A 15,813-nucleotide genomic window follows, 5' to 3' on the forward strand; every position below is an offset into this window, starting at 1 on the left:
AGCTGATGCTTGTAGAGTTTATAGGCAAAAATAATGTATGGCCCCCGCCGATCACAAGAGCAGACAACAACACCAACGATCATGAGAAATGATCGTCTACAAGTCACGAGAACAGACAACAGACCTACCAATCACTAGAACGGATGCCCCACCAATCACAAGAACAGAACCGATACCCCCAGCAATAGCGGGAACAGACTACCCGCATAAATTGCAAGAACAGAAACCCACCACACACCCCGATAGCGAGAACAGAATCCCCACCCACCACTACCAATTGCCAGACCTTACCTCCCCTTCCAAATCGAGAGAACAGAACACCCCCAGTCCCACACATTCATGAGAACAGAACACCCCCTGTCCCACCCATTCATGAGAACAGAACACCCCCAGTCCCACCCATTCATGAGAACAGAACACCCCCAGTCCCACCCATTCATGAGAACAGAACACCCCCAGTCCCACCCATTCATGAGAACAGAACACCCCCAGTCCCAACCATTCATGAGAACAGAACACCCCCAGTCCCACCCATTCATGAGAACAGAACACCCCCAGTCCCAACCATTCATGAGAACAGAACACCTGCATTAATTATTAATTGTAAGAATGGAAAATGCACACAAACCCCACGCACCACCACCAATTGCCGGACTGGACCGGCCCAGGAACAAACACCCACCACCAATCACAGGTTCCTTTTTCCTTTCCCCCACTAAGTGCTTCACAGAACCCCTCCTACCTTCCTCTGGTAGAGTTCCTCCGGTGTCGTAGACCTCAAACTAACCAGTCTGTAGGTTTTTGTAATGGTTCGAGGACGTTTACGAGGAGGAGCAAAGCGTTCCATTTCGGTGGCAAAGTACAAGCCTTGCTTTATATAAGACAAGTATCTGTCTTTGGCCGACATCTCATCATCAAAGTCAGAGTCCTGGTCTCCATACTCGTCCTCACCAGATCTGCTCTCCAAGCGGGAACGTTTTGCAGCAAGTTTCACTTCACACTAAAAAAAAAAAAAAAAAAAAAAAATAAAGGAAAAATTAAAATTTCTATTTCGATCATTTCTGCACCAGTTCAGGCTTCATATAATCATCCTGACACTTTCTTTTCATAAAACTAAATTCTGTCTAAAACGTTGCCATCTGATCAAACTTTTTTTTATTTTTCTGTACTCGCCCAGGCAGAAAGTCATGTCTTCTTTTACGCCAAGCGACTACATCGCTCAGTGAGCAAGTGACAGCTTTCCCACTGCTTCACAAAAGATCATGTGTCTAATCCCTCATTTCTGATTCATAGCAAAGGTCTTTTGTGCCTGCCACAATTATTCCCATACCTGTCCTCCATGTACCAGACAAGGAACAAAACAAACACTGCAATAACTTCCACAGTACAGACAAAAGTCCTAAGTGGATAAAAAGTACAAGAATACAAAAAGTATAAAAAATTCCATTTATACAGCAATACAATTGGTGAAATATCTCATTGGTAAAGCACCTTTAACAAATGTATGTGCCCAACTCCCTCATTTACCCCAACACATTACGATCACTGCCAAAAATATTCTACAGCAGGTTATTTTTCATACCATTATGGCTGCACTTGGTGGTTTCTACCTTTACATTGTAAAATACATACAGTAACCCTACAGTGTAAATTGACCTTTTATGGGGTCAATATGGGTCACCTTGCACTGCATGGGATCTAGGCAAGCTAACCTCAACACTCACCTTAACCCAGCAGCTAAACTTAAAGGGAGTCTTTTATCAGGTTTTCATCATTAAACCTAAGAACAAGTTCCCACAGAAGTCTTCACACTGTGCCAAATGCTTTTTATTTTTGAATAAAAATCCATAGCTCGGATTTAGTAAAAATCTCTTATTCAAAGGTGGCTTGTCAGGAGACTCTGTCATTGTCAGACTCAGCCAATGTCTCCCTTAGCTTCCTTGTTCCCCTCTCCCTCAGGAATTCTCTTCATCAGAGCCAAGCAATATCTCCCTCAACTCCAACTGTCCCCCTGCATCAGAAATGAGGGAGGGAGGAATAAAGGAGTCAAGTAAGACATTGGTTGACTCGGCTGAAGAGAATTCCTGAGTGAGGGGGGAATGAGGGAGCTGCGGTACACATTGCTTGACTCTGCTAAAGGGAGCTGAAGGAGATGTTGGTAGAGCCACAGTGACTTGGCTACATAGCACACACCTCTTGACTACTAGTTTAAAATTGATTTTAGCTACATCAGAGCTATGGATTTTTATCCAAAAAAGCAAGAGACAAAGTATATGGGAATCTCTCATGAGATTTAATGACAAAACCCATCTTTTTAAAACTAGACGCAGCGTTAATGATACATGTGAAACGCTGGGGGGGGGGTGGGAGAACGAACTCATTACTACATATAAAAGAAGGAAAGAAGGAACTTGTTACATCATATAACTGCGGGGAAGAAGGGTCTACTCATATAACAGCAAGGAAGAAAGCATTTCTTATGTCATAAAAGGGGGGGGGAGAAGACTCATTACAATATATAATAGCTGGTAAAGAAGGAACTTGTTACATCATACAACGGTGGGGAAGAAGGAACTTGTTACATCATACAACGGTGGGGAAGAAGGAACTTGTTACATCATACAACGGTGGGGAAGAAGGAACTTGTTACATCATACAACGGTGGGGAAGAAGGGACGCCTTACATCATATAACAGCAGGGATGAAGGAGCTTTTTACAGCATATAACTGCTGGGAAGGAGAAACTCATTACATCATATTAAAGAGGGGAAGAAGGACTTCATTACATCATATAACAGCAGGGATGAAGGAATGTGTTAGATCATATAACACCGGGAAGGTCGGGACTACTTACATCATATAATAGCAAAGAAGAAAGGATTCCTTACACCATATAACAGCGGGGAAGAAGGAACTGGTTACATCATATAGCAGTGGGGAAGAAGGGACTCCTTACATTAGATTACAGCAGAGAAGATGTTCCTTACATCATTTATCACCATGAGGCTCAGCTTCTACCCTTACAGACCCTCATTCCATTTATAAAGCAAGAGCTGGGGGTTGACAAACCCACACACACATGTAACTTTATTCTCTTTATTTCCACAGCTATTTTTCTCACAGCAACAATCTGTCCGTTATAAATTACCTGTAAAACCTACAACACTTTTTTCTTAATGCAACTGTAATCGATAATATGCACAAGAATTAAGCTACAGAAGTGGTAAATGCATGCAACCGTGGGGGGAGATCTGAAAAGCAACTAGATCTATAAAAGGCTCCCGCAGATTGCCACGATATTACTGAAGGACAGTAGCAGGGGGTTATAGAGAGAGAAAATTGACAACAAAGAATCGTTACCTAATCAATATATTCAGATCAATACTGTCATAAAAAGACAAAGTGACATGCACTAGAAGAGCAGGATGACAAGGCTCCCACTGTGTGCCTAATGACGGACCCACCGCTGGAGCTGATCATAGGGCTATGATTAGGTACGCGGTGTGGAACATGTCAGCACGACGGCTTTCTGTTTTGTGCTGTACATGTCTTGTTACTGCCCAGACTAGAGAGGTTTTAATTTGTCCAGTTTAAGACATGCTACAGCTGTACAGAAAGGAGGCAAATTATATATTGTAGGATATACAAAATATTATACATGATGAGGAAGAGGTAAAATGGACCTGTGAAAAGGAATGTCATTTTTCGCTGGTGACAGGTTTCAATAGCCTATGCCTAATTCTCCTTTCCAAATACTGACACTACTTTATAAAAAAATTATATCACATTACTCCAGGAAGCTCCCCTGCCTGCTCAATCCACATGACAGGAAGAGGGAAGGGTGGAGGGAGCTGGATGAGTGTGGAGGACAGAAAGACTGCACAAGATGACAGACAAAAGTAGTTGCAGCTTCCTCCCCCTTCCCCCAAACGCTGCTGGCATTGAGTCAGGTAATGTGAAACAAAGTACTGAAATTATTCAAAATGCTGACAAAGGCATTTGTAAAATCAGCATAGCATAGGCTATTTGAACCTGTGGATCCTGGTGACAGGTTTGCTTTAAATCCCCAATTGCAGCATGAAGATGAACATACCGGGAATTTAATGGTCGTACAAATCCTACAGGAAAGGAGTATTGTCGAAATGGGGGTTGAATGTTGGGACCAAAACTGACCCAAAAAAAGGGGGGTCCTATTTTACCAACATTTGAATAAAGATTTAGGTTGGCATGTACTCTCTACCACACAGAGAGCATTTTAGATTTCTTAAAATGACTTTTATTGATGCCCTCTGTTATTAAAGATCCAGTCAAGGAGGTGAGGGAGCTGGAGAATGCAGTGAGGCTACCCACCTCTAACTGCCCCCTTACACTGCCAGTTCCCCTCAAGATTCAGGAAATAGTGAATGAGGGAGATGAGAGAGATGAAATGTTGGCAGTGTGTAACTTACAGAAGAGAAATCAGCTCCCTCATTTCCCCCTTCTTTAGGAATTCCCATGTAGTTTCTTACATATACTCAGGGTAACAAAATAGCACATTCTCTGTTTCACAGCATACAGCATTTCACAGATATAATTCAAACAAGTCTCTATCAATCTAGCTGTATACAATTTTGGTTGACCTTGGATACGACCATAAATCTTCTGACTTTGGTCAGATTCTTCTCATGAATAGCTTCTCTTGTCTGCACACTGCAGTGTTCTCTGCCCCATCCCCTGCATTATAAGACCAGCTCAGACAACAGTACTTCTTGCCGGCAAGCAGCAGTGTGCAGAGGCTTATTCCACTACCTACAGACTAGATAAAGTCTTTATAGAAGAGCTGACTGTGTTCTATTGATTAGGTGAGTTAGCAGAGCCGAGAGGGTCATTGTGTGTTATATTTATCTCATGGATCTCATATTTCTCATCTCTGATCTGTCTCAATAGAATGTGTAGAAGCTAAATGAAAGTGTATTCAAACCTGCAGCCAGATAATCTAAGCACATTGTCAGCACACAACATCTCATAGCACAGAGGGATCATGAAGTGTCTGCTCAGCTAGTGCCCGCTCACACTCTGAAATCTTACACTGACCACCACTGAGCAATAGGAGCTAAAACAGCAATACAACTGAGTATGATTTTAAAGTAAGGGGTTTTAAATGATCTCTAGGGGATTAACATTTGAGAACTTTCCTCCATGGACAAACCTCTTTAAAATTAGAGACAGGTTCTTTTTAACTGCTCTTATCTACAGATCTGTAGATCACAGAACCATAAGCCAGATGAGAAATGCAGACGAATATCTGATTCCAGGATGGTTCACAGGAGGATTCGGGAATTATCATTATAGAACTAACTTTTTTTTTCCACATTTTATTTCTAGGAATAGTTTTGCCAGGAAGGATATAAGGATATATATATATATATATATATATATATATATATATATATATATATATATATATATATATATATATATATATATATATATATATATATATATATAGATATATATATACTCTATCTACTTACAAGGAGACCGCAAGTCCCTTTTAGCTGCCCTATTCAACCTGGTCCTTGCAAGTGTGCAACGGCCCTTAAATAGATGTATATTGGTAAATTACCTAAAATCATGCCCGCACACACTTACACATGCATTACAAAAAACATAATATGAAGTTGTCAACCCCTTTAATGGTAGTACTGCAAAAAGCTGGCAATTTTCTACACTAAACAATTAGTATTGTATTGTGTGAAGCGGCAAGTCGCACGCTTCACCTGCCGCTCCATCAATCAGTGAAAACTATACTGCAATTCTCGTTATCGGTGGGACACCAACCAATCAGATTATTAGACTTAATTAAATGCAAACTTGCCACAACTCCTTTAATTAGCGGTCACAACACAAATGTTGTGTCTTTTTGATTTGTCTACTTTGTATTTAGGAACTTGAGGAAGAGGGCGGCTAACAATATAGAGGAGTTCAGTCTCCATTCTTTGCGACAGAATTAGAAAAATCGGACACGTGGTAATGCCAGAAAGTGCTATCGGAGCCGATGCGTTGGAAAATGAGGCCTAGCGACTGATGCGGAAGACTTTCCATTGTTCGGGAGTTCTCCCCAGGGTACAATCAAGTATTAAGATATAAAGAAAAATAAATGAAAGATTCTTCCAAATGCAGACACAAATAATTCTAATACGCTTAAGCCCGGTAAAGACTGCGAGCCGCGTTATTAGGTTATTAAGATGACTGACTGCTAAAACAATTTACTTTCCATTTCCTCAAGCAGCGCTCGGGGGTTAGAGTGCAACTCACGGAGAAACTTACAGGAATTATGTGCAATGTCTCCGCAGGATCTGCTAAATAGTCTGGATTCCTGACGCTTGAGCTGCTCATCGCTACCTCCATGGATATCTGCGGCTATGCTGTACACCCTACACTTTCTCTTATACTCTATATTTTTCTATAACCCGGGCGTCCAGTAATGGAAAGCTTAAAATAAGAATAAGCACAGTGTTTAGAGTGACAACCACCCCTCCCTATTGCTGTAATAAGAAATACGCTGTAGCTACTTAGTCTTAAAGGGAATCTGTCAGCAGACTGTGCAAACCTAGTGTAGCGGAGACCTGTGTGACCAGACCTTTGTGTTTAGTTAAAGGGATTATCCCATTTCAACAAGTAATGGCTATTGAATGAAAAGTTATACAAATTTTCAATATACTTTCTGTATCAATTCCTCACAGTTTTCTAGATCTCTGCTTGCTGCTCTGCTATAGAAAGCTCCATTGCTTACCTCCAGTGGACAGAGATCTGACCAGTGTCACACAGGTGCACGGCACACAGCTCTGATTCCCTTCTGTGATATAACGAGCCGTGCACCTGTGTGACCATGGTCAGATTGCTGCCCACTGGAAGTAACATAGTAGCTTTCTGTAGCAGGACAGGAAGCAGAGATCTAGAAAACCATGAGGAATTGATACAGAAAGTAGATGGGAAAGTTGTATACAACAGTGATTTTCAACCTTTTTTGAGCCGCGGCACACTTTTTATACTTAGAAAATCCTGGGGCACACCACCAACCAAAATAGCACAAAATGACACTAAAACAGTCATATTATACATATAGTTAATAATATAGATTCTAAATTTATTTTACTCACTCATTGTGAAACCTGGGCCTGTTTCAATAAACACAAAAGGGATATCCTGGCAGGAGTGGTGGAAAGACACACACGAAGCTCTTCCTCAACAGTTCTCAGTTTCTCCCTGTTTTTAGTATATGGTGCTGATTATTATGTGGCTCATATACTGCAAAATAAAGGGGTACAATGAGAAGTACTATGGACATGAGACCAGAGTACAAGTGCCAGCTCGTATACCCAGCATATGAGCTGGTACTTGTAGTACTCCAGCCTCATAACTATAGTATTTCTCATTTTACATTTCTCTGGGAAACAAAACACAGGGGGCACCATAGTTTGGGGAACTTTCCCCCGCGGCACACCCGACCATGTTGAAAATCACTGGTATACAACTTTAATTTGCCAGAGTGGGATTGCCCATTTAATAGCAGCAGGGATGTGGAATACATCCATGTGGAATATATTCCAGGACTCTAGCTTCACGTGCGAAAATCATATTATAGGATTTCAGCTTCTCGAAGTGCACTTGAAATGTGTCCTCACACTACTGTGCTCTTGGCTCTTTACAGCCAGAGTTTGGTATCAACTTTATCGAAATTCTGTGTAATCAACTAGCAGACTAAAAGCCTGCTAGATATATGTTAATTTGAGCAGTAGGGAGGATCAGTATTCTGAGATATAAGAGCACAGCAGTGTGAGGACATCCCCCCAGACACTTGGAGAAGCTACAAAACTGAAATTTAAATTATTTTTTTTTATATTCCTGCCAAGGCTAACAACATTAACAAAAGGTAAAATATAGGTCCAGGTTAGCAGCGTACAGAGGAGATTGGGGGAGATTAACCCTTACTGCCTACTACAATAATCAGCTTTCTGCCTCAACAGACTACAAAGGAAGGAGCTGAGAGCTGACGGCTCTGCCCGTGGTGTAGTGGCTATTCCTACTTAATCAAAGGCAGTGTCGCCTTCAGTGGATAGGGGCAGCCACTTTCTAATAGATGGAGGCATCAGCTTTGTAGTATAAAGCCCCTAATAGGTAGGGGGTGCCAATGTCAATCCTCCACATATCCTTTGTTCTGGGATCGGAAAGCCATTTTAAAGTATATATGTACGAATGGCGGCTAGCATATGGCCACTATAAAAGTGCATTGTGCATGGGACGGTACGGTGAGCACACACGTGGCCTGAAAAAAGACAGAGTAAGCTCTATCTTTCACCACAGGTCAAGCCGCATGATACATACGGGTTCTGGCCCAGGCATAGCATACAGTCGTAAGGGGCCTAAACCACACTAAATAAAAATAATCTGGGAAACTGCTATTATGCAACAGTACAACTATCCTTATATTGTTCATCGTCATGCCTGTAAAGTTCCATTCGTAAACCTGATTCACCGTCTATGCAAATGACCTCTGACTTGTTCATTTTCTCCTAACTCAGTCACACCTCCAGCTTCCTGATAGAGATGATGGCTGTGTGACTCGCTGAAGAGAATGCCGGAAGGAGGGGAATAAGCAAGTTGAGAGATGCTAACTCGTTGAAGAGAAATCAAGTCGCTCATCCCCACTCCCTAAGGAATTTTCTTCAGCCAGTGAAACAATAAGTGTCTCTCTCATTCCTGAAGAGAAGCTTTCAATAAGGAAAGGCGCGGATGAGATGGAAGAACATGAACTTGTATGGATGCATCGAGAGGAACAACATAGGGATAGTTGTACTGCTGTTTTCATAGAGATGTTTAGTTGGTGTGAGTTAGTTTAACTGATTGGTTCCCTTTAAGTTTGTTGAATGTGTCTTTCATTCAAATCAACAAAAATATACTGATGCAACAGCTTAAAAATACACTTAAAATATTACCTCCAAGCTGAGGAAGCCTCCGTCATGAGTGGCAGTCACCTGCGGAGAGGGTTCAAACCATTCACAGGATTTCCCCAGCAGGTTCTTTAGTGTATTCACAGAGGACACGGTCAAAGCGCCGGAGCAGCGAGCCAAAATCACAGCATTGTCCGCCCACCAATTTACATCAATCAGCGGATAATAGGATTCTTTATCTAGACACAGACAGAGGACATCAAAGAAAACATTAGAGGACACAGTAAGTGCCATAAAAAAGCCATGCAAATGATAACAACGGGTGACTTGGAATAAGGGATGGGCGTGCGTTGTCTGGCTTGTAAGGACTCGGTCAGCGCCCAATTAATTCCAGTTCTCAGCCTTCGACATAACTCAGACTTCTGAAAGATTTCATAATCTGCAACTTTAGGATTTTCTCTGGATAAAAGGACTACGGATGAAGGAAAGCTGAAGTTGAACTGAAAGAACATCAGAACTTTTCCCCCAAATGTCTGTTATTAGTCATTCTAAATTAAGAAATCAAATACCATGGAAAAATAATGATAAACAAAAAATACAATAACAGTCTGGCTACATGGAATGCAAGTATGTTATCACATTCTTAGATTGCTACACAGCGAAGAATTATCTAGTCAGGGATGACTAACAGCACGATTATGATTGATTGACATGATCAATCATTTCCAACAGACATTCCTCAAATCAACAAAAGGAAATAAGAATCCCATATAACATATCCATAAAATAAACACCTTTCTCCACTAATCTAGATCTCTACATCTCTGCCTTCATTCAACAGGAAGCTTCATTGTCGGTAAACACCGGTCCCTGGTTATAGTATCAGTTTATATGGTCCGTCAAGTTTAACCAAGCAAGGGAAGGGATTGGATGGGGAAGGGATTTAAGGAAAAATTCTATATTATCACGTAACCGTCAGTGTTATTTAAATGTAAAAAGGCGTCTAGACCATCGTTGAAGCTCTCTGCTGTCCCTGCTGTGACCAGAGCCTGAGCACGGCTATTCCACAGATTACATTCTCACAGTAAAGTAGCCCTGTCGCTTCTGCCGATTAAACTTTGTTTTCTCTAGAGGGAGACAGTGCCCCCTCATCTTTTGCTCTGATTTAACCTGGAACAACTTTACACCATATTTTATGTATGGACCATTCATATATTTATAGAAAATAATCATCTCCCCTCGCAGTTGTCTCTTTTTCGAGAGTAAATAAATCTAGTTCTAATCTTTCCTCATAACTGAGACCCTCCCTACTATCATTTTTGTTTTACTGATCATCATATTCCAGGTAAGGCCGAACCAATTTAATGATGTGATGTCACACAGGTGCACAGCTCATAATATCCCTTGTGATATGATGCCACACAGGTGCACAGTTCGGTATATCCCTGGTCACGTGATGTCACACAGGTGCACGGCTTGTTATAACCCTGGTCACGTGATGTCACACAGGTACACGGCTCGTTATATCCCTGGTCACGTGATGTCACACAGGTGCACGGCTCGTTATAACCCTGGTCACGTGATGTCACACAGGTGCACGGCTTGTTATAACCCTGGTCACGTGATGTCACACAGGTGCACGGCTCGTTATATCCCTGGTCACGTGATGTCACACAGGTGCACGGCTTGTTATAACCCTGGTCACGTGATGTCACACAGGTGCACAGTTCAGTATATCCCTGGTCATGTGATGTCACACAGGTGCACGGCTCGTTATAACCCTGGTCATGTGATGTCACACAGGTGCGTGGCTCTTTATATCCCTGGTCAGTTGATGTCACACATGTGCGCGGCTCTTTATATCTCTGGTCATGTGATGTCACACAGGCGCACGGCTAATTATTTCCCTGGTCATATTTTATCACACAGGAGCACGGCTTGTTATATCACACAGCATTGAAAACTATGTGTGAAATAACGAGCCGTGCACCTGTGTGACATCACATGACCAGGGATATAACGAGCCATGCACCTGTGTGACATCACATGACCAGGGACCAGTGTTTATTCACAGGAAGTAAACAATGAAGCTTCTTGTAGAATAACAGCAAGCAGAGATCTAGAAAACTGTGGAATCGATACAAATAGTATATTGGAAAATTGTATAACTTTTCATATTACAAACAATATCAATTATTTTTCTGAAGTTGGACAACCCCTTTAACTCTTTATATTCACACAATGTACCACTGATTTAGGCAAGGCCAGTTGAAAGATTAAGTGTGCTTAAAATTTAAAACTGCACCAGATCTAGACCCAGATTCAGTTCCAGTTCTATGACCCAGGAAGCTCCCCTGGGACAATAATGTAGCGTTCAAACATAAAGCATCATTTAAAGGAAATCTACCATCAAAAGAAAGTATGATAAACTAAGAACACTTACTCCTAGATCCAGGCACCGCGACTCTGGTAATCCTCTTACACTTGTCATCTGTGGCCACCTTGCCTCAGAAATCAAATGTCAAAATTATGCTAATGAGCCAGCTCCGACGGTTGTTAACAGAGTCGCTGCATGCTCTACCGTCAGAGGCTGTTACACTGTGCATTAGCCGTGCTCCAGTACAGTGTCATAGCCTGTGAAGCTATAGCATGGAGGAGCGCTGGTTACAATTTGCATAATTTTAAAAGTTGATATTAGAAGAAAGGAGGCCTTGGATAACAAATATAAGACGATTACCAAAGTCCTGGTGCCTGGATCTATGAGTAATGTCCCTGGTTTATCACAATGGATTTTGATGGTAGATTTCCTTTAAAGTGCCGATTTATTCATTTCACAATTTGAACCTACTCAGAAACTTGCACGGTTCCTGAAATTTCCATTGCAGACAGTTGTGCATAAAGTCCTGCCCGGTGTGGATTCTCCCTAATGCGGATGATTACTTGGAGATGTGAGAATATAGTCATAGATCACAGTTAATCATCTGCTCTTGAATGTCTTTTAGGCATAGGAAAAAGCCCATATAAAAGTGTCACCACCTTCAAAGGATCCAATTTTCTCTGGGGTCAATACAACATCATGACGGCCATTCTAGAAGAAGCCAAAAGTACTTAAAATTGTAATTTACCTTTCATCTTTTTCCTTTTCTCCACTGAGCTCTTCCAATCAGGATTGATCTCATCATACTCCGGCTAAAACGGGAGAAAGGAGAGTGAAATGAAGGCAGGCAGACAATGATGGCTGCAACGTGGACATTCAGTGGAGTCATTGTCTATTATCTCAGTGAGGAAGACTCAATCTGCAACAGATGTGATCAGGATTGTCAAGGAAGAGAAGCCCGAGGAGCGCCCGACCCGGTAATCATTGGAAAACCGCTGAAGTGTAGACCGGGAAATGGAACACAAGATGAGATCAGGTTAATACATCTTTGACCACTCAGCGTAATAGCCACATTCCCATCCTACAGAGCCCTGCACACATCAATGAGCAGACGCTTAAAGGATATTTAGTAAGAGACAATTACACATAAAAAAATTGTACTGATTTTAGCTGGTGTTTTCCATTGCACAGGATAACTAAAGACATAAAGAGCCCAGTGCTAGAGGATAGGTAACAAACTGTGCGTAATGATAACCCACAAGCCCACAATTATTATATACATTGATTTTGCAGCAGGACAAGTTTGCTTTATGGCAGTTGAAATGAATGGGAAGGTAACAGACAGAAACTTGCTGATCAACTAAGATAATCTTTCCCAAAAAAGTAGCAGGGGAACATCAGAGAGCCCCTAAGGTTACCAGTAATTCCACAGTCATCCCTCCAACATCAGAAAGCAGCTAAAATAAGCTTTCAGGTGAAGTATTATTATAGTGGAACAGGGATTAAGCTCATCCTCTGCAATGCAAATATTGAAATCCACACCGGGATGTGCAGCAGGTGAATGATATGTTGCAGATCATAAATCCACAACGAAGCATTAATTGTACCAGGTTTTTGATAAATCCTGTAGATTGCAATACTATTGTATTCTGTGCATAGCATGCAATGTGTGTGGGTATCCTTATACTAGCCAAACATTCACCAACAGGGGGAGAGTCAGAAAGGACACTCATTTAAAGGAAATCTAACACCAAGATCAAGGATTGTAAACCAAGCACACTGACATACTTGTGTTAGCAGAAAAAAGGCTTTAAAATTATGCAAATAACACTGGGGGGCTCCAGGTTTCATTAACGCCTATGGAGCCCTTGGGCTCATTTGTATAGTTTCAAAAGCCTTTTTGTGTAAAAAAAAACAGGGAATAAGAAGCTAAACAAAGAGTGAATCCTACCAGAGGGCCCCCCGTATGTCAGTTTACTTGGTTTACAATCCTGCATCCTGGTGGTAAATGTCCTTTAAATTACATGATCCCTTGCTAAAAAAAAAAAAAAAAAAGTTACCATATAATCTTTACCAGACCGTGAACTTCAAAAACTCAAAACAAAATATCACAGAATTGTGATACATTAAAGGGGTTGTCCACTTTCAGCAAATAACTGCTATTGTTTGAGTAATGAAAAGTTATAATGTACCAATATACTTTCTGTATCAATTCCTCACAGTTTTCTAGATCTCTGCTTGCTGTCGTCCTATAAGAAGCTTCTATGTTTACTTCCAATCAATAGAAATCTATCTAAATATTTGCTGAAAGTGGGCAACCCCTTTAACAAAATGAAGCTTAAAAATTATGTGCACCCTACATTGATACCATCAAAAATAAAGTTCACCAGACAAAGCAAAATCTATGCTTAAATGACTAAGCTGAAAAAAAAAAAAAATGTTAAAGGGGTTATCCGGGTTTAAAAATCTTTTTATGGCCGGGCTGGGGAGGGATAGTTAAACATAATAAACATGTACTTACCTCCTCCGGTGCTGCAAATGTCCCACGCCGCGGTCACTTCGATCCGTGCCCCTGTAACCAAACAGGGGCACGGAAGCCGCGCACAGGGAGCTTCCGGTCTGCGTTGTGGACGGCTCCTCCCATGCGTCCCTATCTCTCAGCGTTGTAAGCGCTGGGAGATGGTGCGCATGGAAGCATCCGGCCGGCCGGAAGCTCCCTGTGCGCCGGTGTAATGAAACCGGCGCACGGAGAAGACGGGCGGCGGCGCGGGACATCGGCAGCACCGGAGGAGGTAAGTACATGTTTATTATGTTTAAATAGCCCTCCCCAGCCCGGCCATAAAAAAAATTTTTAAACCCGGATAACCCCTTTAAGGCTTGAGAAATTCAGACATTGAAAACAATATTTTGGGGCTGCTCCAAAATTGTCTTAAAGGGGTATTAGCAGTAAGAAGCTTCACATGTAGTGGCTGGAGGGCAGTACTGCAGCACAATTCACTTCTTTAAGAGTGATGTCTAATGTTCTGGGGTCCCTCGACTCCCTGCATCCCCCATTAATAAAACTGCAATAGAAGGGTGTGAGGTACCATCCTTCCATGGTACATTTGTCACCATGTCTGGCTCATTTGCTTTGCGGTCTGAGCTCATAATAAGGTGTGAACATATAGAAGGTTTGATTTTAAAGAGTTTGACAAACTGTACAAATGGAAAACAAACTATTATGGCAGAGACAAGGTTGTATCAGATGGGGGTTTCTTTTTTTAGTTAAATTGCTTTGCTCAGGGCTCGGCAGGCTTGTGGCTACGCATGATTTAATCCTAATGAAAAAGACGAGGAGGCACATTAATTTATCTCCATTTTAGATATGACTGCGCCTGTCTTATCGCACCGCGGCGGTGGAAAGCGTGCGGGACAACACACGAGGCAAGGAGCGTTACCGATAATGGAAGAGTTAGTGACTCACCTAAAACACACTTATATACCTCACCTCAACGCTGATATAATACAGAGAGCAGCAGGGACTCTCATACACTGTAAGTAGTCATTGTTACACCTATGTTATGTCATTGCCAATGTTGGGATCTAAGAACAATAGTCTATTGAGATCTATATGGAGGTGACTAAGTGTCTACACACACTTACCTCCACGGTCCACCAAGGTCTATCCACCTACACATCCCACTTTAAAACTTAGAAATAATACCAATCTATATAAAAAGTTATGTAAACTGTTAACTGTAAATAGACTACATTATTCATTATGTCAGTGTCTGTATTATGCTCCGGAGCTGCATTTGTAATACTGCTACTTATGTAACAACAGTAATTCACTACAGGCGTACTGTAAAAAAGGAACTAAAGCACTAAATATTCTGACTTAAATTTAGCATTGCTTTATTTAAAGGGGTTGAATGGTTACATAAACTTTTGTCCAGCTAATAATAGTAATATAAGCGATCCCAGACATACAGATGACCCCTAGTTACAGACGGACCTCTCTGCCCACGGTGACCTCTGGTGAAGCTCTCTGATGTTACTTCAGTCCCCGGCTCCAATAATCCCCTGAAAAGTGTCTGTAATGAAGCTTTATTGATAATCACGACAGCACAATATTATGAAAATCCAATTGTCATTGGAACAAAAATAATTTTCTCTGTAGTTACAATGATAAAATATACCAGTTCCCAATTGAATACAAATTCAACTTTAGAAGAAACCTAAAGAACCTTTGTTGTACGTAGCGCGGGGACTCCTTGTACTTACCTCAGTCCGTGTCTCAGCTCCAGCATGGTGCCCTCCTCACCCCAGGTCTCCGTTGGTATATGGAGTCTGAGCTGTAACGTTGCATCGGGATAGCACAACCCAAACAGCCTATCACAGGCCACAGATTCTTGATGCTACCCAAAAGCGTCTGTATACCAATAGTCATAGGTGGCGACACAGTGATGCACTAGAGCAGTCATGGCGAACCTTTTATAGACAGAGAGCCCAAACTACAACCAA

General features: G+C 41.6%; 1 protein-coding gene across 3 annotated transcripts in view; it reads right to left on the reverse strand.

The window, feature by feature from the left end:
- Positions 1 to 15,813, reverse strand: part of NBAS (NBAS subunit of NRZ tethering complex) — a 415,971-nt gene that overhangs the window by 336,835 nt on the left and 63,323 nt on the right. For all 3 annotated transcript variants that reach the window (XM_072143606.1, XM_072143607.1, XM_072143605.1), the window contains exons 13-15: positions 12,059 to 12,122; positions 8,979 to 9,172; positions 743 to 1,000 (exon numbers count right to left, since the gene is read on the reverse strand). In XM_072143606.1, coding sequence (XP_071999707.1) covers positions 743 to 1,000; positions 8,979 to 9,172; positions 12,059 to 12,122 — 516 coding nt within the window. The remainder of the gene's footprint in view (positions 1 to 742; positions 1,001 to 8,978; positions 9,173 to 12,058; positions 12,123 to 15,813) is intronic.

The sequence above is a fragment of the Engystomops pustulosus genome, chromosome 3, assembly GCF_040894005.1.
Source record: "Engystomops pustulosus chromosome 3, aEngPut4.maternal, whole genome shotgun sequence".
Taxonomy (NCBI): domain Eukaryota; kingdom Metazoa; phylum Chordata; class Amphibia; order Anura; family Leptodactylidae; genus Engystomops; species Engystomops pustulosus.